Below are 8,088 nucleotides of genomic sequence, written 5' to 3' on the forward strand. Positions count from 1 at the left end.
AAACCCTTCAATTCTCCTGTAAATGAAACGCTACATTCAAAACGATATAATTTCTTGTCAAAATGGCATTTTGTTTTCAAATGACACACACAAACATCACATGAATAGACATTTATTAGAACCAATTGAACACTGATGTGCTTAATGTAAAACACTATGACCATTCTTCTACCAGTCATCATAATGACTTGCTGTACACCTTTTTTTGTTCAGAGTATGATTACTGTACAGTACTGTAATTCATACAGTGTTGAGAGTATGCATCAATTGTGGGATTGTGTGGGACTTACTTGCATACAGTTGCATTGCAATTCTTTGACTCTTTCTGAATTGCGTTCAAATGGCACCCTGGTTCATCCTCAGATTATTTCTGTGCAAGAGATTGTCCAGTGTTGATAAGCTGACCCTATCAATATTTTGAAATATGTCGTTGTCTTCTATTATTTTTCTTTATATTTGTTATGAGGGTTTTTTTCTAGAAACCATGTTTATCATTTCAGTCTCCTGTTCAGGAGACCACCTCATGTTGGTAAGCTTTCAGCTCTGCAATAAAAACAGTATACTGTAAAATACTGCGACGTGACGTCAACTCCAAAGCCCTATTACTGTACTTGTACTTCAAACACAATGGCTACGACATGTAACTGATGCACTAATCCCCTGAACCAATTCTGCTACACTGCAAGCACGATTCCTACTTTTTTAAAACACACTTAAAAAAACAGAAAATACTGTAAAGTATGTGGAAAATGTACTCCTACTTTGTATTCCTACATAGTAGTGAGTAAACAATTGGGATTAACTAACATAGATTATAGAAGTAGGGCTTCGACAGTAACCACGCTAATCCACAAGGTGGCGGTAATGCACCTTAAAGGTCTTTGCCGGCTGCCAATTAGCAAACTGAAAGAAGAGGAAGGCCATTCCTTTGGCCACTCCTCCCCCACTAGTAGACACGCCTCTTCCCTCTGTAAACCATGTGGCTATACGGTTGGTAAATAAATACTTCTTCTAAATTTTAACTTCCTTTACGGTGTGAACTTCTGCACTGCAGGAACAGGCAGCATGTCGACGGTGGCCGTGAGCCTCCAGGCGCAGGTGGAGTCGGTGCTAGGCTCGCTGGTTAAAGCGGCCTCGGTGGAGTTGATCAAACTGTTCGAGAGCAGATACCGAGCAACCGAGGTGGACCTGGGCCGCGGTGAGGACGAGAAGGGAAGTGAAACCTCGGATGTTTTATCGAGCGGGGACACAAAACGGAGCATCGGAGTGCAAGTGGGCGACAGCTCGGAGGAGCCGTCGTTGCTTCATGGTTCGTGTTTCTGAGGCTTTAAACGCCGTTACTTCCTGTTTGTGTTCACAGCTCTGCTGCAGCTCCTGGTGCACGAGTGGGGCTTTAAGCGCCAGTAAAAAATAAATAAATAAATAAAAAACATGTTTGAAAGTTATTCCAACAGAGTTCTGTGACGTCGATAAAGAAATAGTTTGATGCATGTTTGCATATCACAAAGCAATCTTGCACGAAGCTGAAGTGTAGTTGCCAGCGTTAACCCTCCCCCTCCTCTACTCTGTAGGGCTCACTTTTGTCTCGGATAGCGATTATGTGAGAGAGTGCAAGGAGGTGGTGATGGAGGGTTGCCTCATTCCGCCAGAAATCCCCTTGGCTGAAGATAATGGGCCTGCTGACCCCGAGTGGTCATCCCTGAAGGATCCGGTCAGTAAGAATTTACAGGGGCTGTAAATCACCTGTGGAATGAAGAACAGGCATTTTATGAAGCCTGGTCTGCTTTTCTCTGTTGCCCGTTTTTTTTTTATTACTGCGATGCTTCAGGTGCGGTATGCATTGCACTTGTCATGATGCATGCATGCAAATGTGTCTTGTTCCTTCTTTGGTCAGGTTGTGGATACGGTGGAGTTGAGCGTCCGTGGAGCAGAGTCTCCATTGGACTGTGGTGCTCAGACAGAAGTTGATTTGCATGGTAAGAACTTTGTGTTATACTGACACAGTGGAAGCATGAACACATTATGCATGCTAGATACACACCATGCATACTACATAAAAAAAGACAGATTAAATAGAATGCTCCAGGACCAACAAGGTGTCAGCATACAAATGATCTGGCTGCATAACTCATTTGTTTTGTTTTTTGTTGTTTTCTTTTATCTTGAAAAGGGGCAAGGGACATGGGGCTAGCTTCTGAATGTGCGAGGACCCGCAAATGCTGTAAAATAATTCATAAATAATTGATGCAGTATTCTGATCTACCCCATGCACAGCTCTGTTTGGAAATGATCCATTCATCATAAGCAATAGGATTAAGTTATTAAAGTTATTTTTTGTAACTTTCATATTCCCTCCACACATCATAGCAACTCGCCCATGCATGAGTTGCTTTGATGCTACTTTCCAATAGACAGTGCCTGCAGGTACATATACACACATACCAGATAAATACTATGACAAGTACCTGGATTTCTGTCTGATGTTAAGTGTCATCAGTAAAGCTGTGGCTTTTTGCTCCCTCAGACCAGTAAACCGCAACATTGAGAAACCTGTGTGTTCCTCTATGATGCAGGATGTGTATCGCACCCAAGTTGTAATGCGGCATTATTCTTGCAAATATCGATTTTTAGCACCACGCGATAGTTTAATAATGTGGTGGAGCAAGTAGGCTTAGGCTGAATGCTTTTTTTATACGCAGAGTAGCAATACAAACGTTTGACTGAATTTTATTTATACAGCGCCAAATAACAACAACAGTTGCCTCAAGGTGCTTTATATTGTAAGGTAGACCCTACAATAATACAACAGTGTATCATGAGAGTGTGCTGTGCTAACACTTGGAAACACTTTGTTGTGTTGCTGCCGTGTCGTGCTAACAGCAGCGATACTTGACCATTTCACTTCACAGCTACATGAATTAGCAAGAACACTAGCTCCGCTCGTCACTCACTGCACTCTGTCGCCTGTCTTTAATAATTACCGTGGTTAAAGTTTGTTAAATTTCAGAACGTTGTGCTTCCATCATTGCATTCCCATGAAGCACATCGTGCACTCACTGATGTAGTCCAAGAATTTGGACGGGGTAGAGCTTAGATCACAAACTGCAAAGTTTGAGTGCCAGTGTCACGCTGTTGCATTTTGTGAGCATTTTTACATTTTATGGTTTCAAATAATGTCAAATTCTTCAGTTGTGGGGATTATTTAACATACATACAAACATACAAAAACAAGGTGAGGACACGTGTAATGACAGTGTTTTAAATACCGTATCTGCCCCTGTTATTTGATGGCTCCTCTTCTATTATTTTGCATGCATAGCATCCACTGAGAGATGCAGAGCCATTTTTGTAAGAGTGTAAAGGGGTTTGGGAAGCTTCATGAAAGGATGGTGAAAATGTTCAGTGTCATTAAAGATGCATGTGATCTGTTTCAGTCTCCACAGAGACACGGACAGAGACGTCAGCTGATCAGAAGCCTCTTGTAATTCAGCCTGACACGAACAACTCTGCTTCTGGGGAGAAGGTGAAGTTTGTTTGCCCGCTGATCCTTAAGCTGGAGTCTCCAACACCCAAAGTTGATCAATCGGAGAAGCCTGCTCAAGCCGAGCCTCAGCAGGCCAGGGTCAGCACAGCTAAAGGCACTGCCTACAGTCCATCCCCATCTGATGGCGCTGCGACTCCTGCACACACTGGAGTGTGGGAGTGGGTCCACGCTCAGAAGGAAGCAAAGAACCATCTCCAGATGAAACTGAAGCTCACATCTCCAGATCCAAAGCTGCTGCGTCCCTGCGCAGTGCAGCTGGTAAATGTTCTCACGTTGCCTGAATCAGAGAGTCAGGGCGACGCTGCCAAAGCTCACGGCGTTGACCTCAAAAACGGTTGGCCTGTGCCAAAAGATCTCCGCCGTCATCAAGGTCTTCACACTGGCCATCGCCTGTGCTGCTTCACCAGATGCGCAAATGACATTTGGCGCCTCCAAACGGTCATCAGTCGCTCCCGAGATGGATACTCTTGCAGTATCTGCGGGAAAACATTCAGCCGGAGGAAGATCCTCCGGCGGCACAAGCGCTTCCACACCGGAGAAAAGCCGTACCCGTGTTCTGTGTGCTCTAAAACGTTTGCCCTGCGTAAGAGTCTCCGACGCCACTCGAGGTTCCACACGGGGGAGAGGCCGCACACCTGCACGCAGTGCGGTAAAAGCTTTCGGCTGCGAGACAACCTAAAAGCGCACTTGAGGTTTCACTCCGGAGAGAAGCCTTTCAGCTGTGCCACGTGCGGCAAGACGTTCAGGATCATGAGGAATCTAGAGAAGCACAAAGCGAACCACTGTGAGCTCTTCGTTCCTTCATTCAGAACGATCGCCGGCTTAAAGCTGTAGGAACAGCTGTGAGCAGCCGCACGGATGTCTACCTCACACTGAAGACACTATAAACAGAAGCTGTCCCGAGAAACTTAAAGAAGAGACGTGAAAGTCATAAGATTGCTTGTGTTGATTGTTTATTTGGAGTTGTCCTAAAATAACTGGGGTTGTAATTGGATCTTAGGAGCTTGAGAAAAGAAGGCAGCTGGACTTCTTTAGGTTTGGAAAGACGTTTCTCATCCAAGAAGATGTCCCGGGTATTGAAACCATAGTGGGGGTTGTTGCTGACGTGGGACATTAAGGGTGAAACCACCTCCCAGGGCCAATAACCCCACTAAGGTTTACCTGAGGCTCTCCACCTTCTTGTTTTTGAAACCAAAGCATCTTTCCAAACTTAAAGAAGTCCAGCTGCCTTCTTTTTTTCTTCTGTCTTACCTCCTATGACGACCAATGACCTGAATGACTGGCTTTTTTTTTTTTTTGGGGGGGGGGGGGGGGGGGTTGTACTACTAATTCTTTGTTGTTGTTGTTTTTTTTCTGCTGTAATTTGTGTGTTTAGTTCATGCCATAGTTTTACTTTTTGTGATTGTGGGTTATTAATGGGGCTGCAAGACTGCGAGAGTACTACTACACATTACTACGCGTTTTGGCATTAAACCTCCTGAGAAACGCACGATCAAATTGCAGGGAAACCCACCCGCCACTGCGCAGTTAACCAGCTTACAAATGCTCTGGTGCTCCTTGGAGATGTTATAAATGTCTTGAAACACAGCATTAATGGGTAGACCTGAGATATCTGGTGGTTGTCTGTATTGGAAAGCCTACGGTTCTCCACCTCTCAACATTTCACGTTAAATGATGTGCTTTTATACACTCTTACCTTTTATAGATTTGTTTTTCAAGTCTTTGTTTTTGTTTTAATTAACACTTATCTCACTTATTACTGACTCTTTGACTTTGTAGCACGTTACGATTATTCGCCGTCTGTAGATGTCTTGCTCTCCATGACCTGTATGTTTCATGGTGACTTTATAAGTTAAAATGTAACAAATGTGCTCTCGTCTTCATTTAAGAGACGAGGTTTTTTTTATAACTACATGTTAAAACACTTGTTTTCAGTGTTTTTAATAACTTTTTCTGATGAACATTTGTCTCTTGGATCAATAAAAAAAATTAAAAAGAAGTTTATTTTGTGTGTGAAGATCAAAGCATTCAAACCAATGTAAATACAAAATGCTGATTTTAATGCTGATTTCATTTATTATTGGGAAAGACAGCTATTTAAACCCACTTTATGAAAAACTAATTGCCCCATAAACCTAATAACTAGTTGTTCCACTCTTGGCAGCAAGAACTGCAATCAAGCCTTTGTGACAGCAGGCAATGAGGTTTTTAGATGACAGTGGAGGAACTCTTGTTTGTATAATTAATTTAATTCAGCCACATTGGAGGAGTTTTGAGTATGAACAGACTGTTTAAGGTCAAAACATCGCAAACTGATGCTTTTTAATATTTGGGTCATTCAGAGGTGGACTTGCTGATGTGTTTTCCTGGTAGAGAGCAGAATTCATTGTTCCATTAATTACAGCAAAGCAGCCCCAGACCGTCACACTACCACCACCATGTTTGGTATGATGTTATCTTTATGATGTCCTGTGCTTGTTTTATGCTGGATGTAAAGGGACTTAAACCTTCCAAAACCTCTTGTCAGTCCACAGAATATTTTGCTGTTGACAGATGTAAGACGATCCTTTGTGTTCTTTTTAGTCAGCAGCGGTTTTCTCCTTGGAGCTCTCCAATGGATGCCATTTTTGCCGAGTCTGTTTCTTATTGCATCGTGAACACTGACCTGCACTGACACTGTAATTCTCTCATCACCCACAATCAGTCATGACACATGGTCGCCTCTCCCTGAGCTTGGATCTGCTGGAGGTTTCTTCCTGTTAAATTTGAGTTTTTCTTTCCCACTGTTGCCAAGTGTTTGCTCATAGGGTTTTTTTTTTTTATTGTTGAGGTCTCTATTATCTGAGGGTCTTTACCTTACAATATAAAGTGCCTTAAGGTGACCTGTGATTTGGCAGTACATAAATAGAATAGAATGGAGCTCAATGAAAGTGAGGTTTGCAGTTCTTTTTGTGTTTTTTGTGACCACCTGGAAAAGTCATTGATGTGTTTGTGGAGTAATTTTGGAAGGCCACCACTGTTCCAAGTTTTCTCCATTTGTGGATAATGTCTCTTGCCCTGATTCACTGGAGTCCCAAAGCATTAGAAGCAGCTTTGCAACCCTTTCCAGATTTATTGTCACTGAGTTTGCTTCTCAGGAAAAAAAAATAAAATAAAAAAAAATTAGGAAGTGTGAAATTTCTTTTTCCACCGCATCTTATCTCAGTTATAAGGCACTTTTAGGTCACAGGGTTATTACTGGGAGAGGTTATCTGCGTGTTTAACCGGCATGTTCTCTACAGAGTTTTCCTGACAGCGGAGGAGAAGCGCTGACATGAACCGGACGAGTAGATCAAAGTGGAGGAAGGACATGTCTTTCAAAGAAAGCACCAGGACCCTGTCCTTCAGTGTGCACGGTTTAATCTTAATATATACTCCCTTTTATTAATCAGTTAGAGGTAACGTGAAATTACCTATGACCACTATTTCAGTTCATTCAGCGGGTTTCGTTAGTAAAATGTACCATTTTCTTTATTTTCTTGTTCGTGCTTTTTTTTCTTCCCACTAAGTGTAACTGAGCTCATGTCGGTAATTAACTGAGTCGGCACAACTGACTGACGCTTTTAGTTTGACTGGGTTAATTATCTGAAAAGTGTAAAAACACGATGGTAAGTTAGGGATAAGTAGGCACACCTGGAAATCTTTGACTGACAGTTTAAAATCTAGCAACGACATTAACAGAGTGTGACTCGGTATTTTGGTATTCTGGACTGGAGCCACAACACTGATGCTCTTTACAAGAAGGGTCAGAGCAGACTCTACCTGTTGAGGCGACTGAGGTCATTTGGAGTACAGGGGGCGCTTTTAAAGACCTTCTATGACTCTGTGGTGGCATCTGTCATTTTTTACAGTGCTGTATGTTGGAGCAGCGGTTTATCGGCAGCTGAGAGGAAGAGGTTGGATAAACTTATCAGGAAGGCCAGCTCTGTTCTGGGATGCACCCTGGACCCAGTGCAGGTGGTGGGAGACAGAAGGACTCTGGCCAAAATGACATCTCTGATGGACAGAGTCTCCCACCCCATGCATGTAAATGTTGCTGAACTGCAGAGCTCCTTCAGTGACAGACTGCTGCATCCTCGATGCATGAAGGAGCGTTTCCGCAGGTCCTTCCTCCCTGCAGCTGTCAGACTGTACAATCAGAACTGCTCCCAACAAACAAAGATGTTTACATCTGCGCTGTAACTGCAATAAGCTAATTAACCGATTCGCACTACAACCTGGTTTGCTTCTTATCTGTAGTTATTTTTATTTAATTTAATAACTGTACAGTACTCTCTGTATATAGTAACCACTGTCCTTAATGTAAATATGTAAGAAAAATTGTGGATGTTTCTGTTCCGTGTCCTGTGTACTGTTTGTTTGTATATGTGTCTTTTTGGCTGCTGTTACAACCAAATTTCCCCTTGTGGGACAATTAAAGGATTATTCTATTCTATTCTATTTTAAAAAATAAGGCTACGTTGACGCAACCGGAAACACGTAACGAATAGTCCACGTAAGCCACG

General features: G+C 42.7%; 1 protein-coding gene across 1 annotated transcript; it reads left to right on the plus strand.

Moving 5' to 3' along the window:
• Positions 1-943: 943 nt before the first annotated feature.
• Positions 944-4,848, plus strand: si:rp71-1g18.1 (uncharacterized). Its single transcript, XM_006802711.3, has 4 exons — positions 944-1,309; positions 1,572-1,711; positions 1,895-1,976; positions 3,435-4,848. The coding sequence occupies exons 1-4, from the start codon at positions 1,066-1,068 to the stop codon at positions 4,376-4,378; spliced, it is 1,410 nt and encodes a 469-aa protein (XP_006802774.2). The 5' UTR covers positions 944-1,065; the 3' UTR covers positions 4,379-4,848.
• Positions 4,849-8,088: the final 3,240 nt, after the last annotated feature.

The sequence above is a fragment of the Neolamprologus brichardi genome, chromosome 18, assembly GCF_056152115.1.
Source record: "Neolamprologus brichardi isolate AB-2024 chromosome 18, ASM5615211v1, whole genome shotgun sequence".
Classification (NCBI taxonomy): Eukaryota; Metazoa; Chordata; class Actinopteri; order Cichliformes; family Cichlidae; genus Neolamprologus; species Neolamprologus brichardi.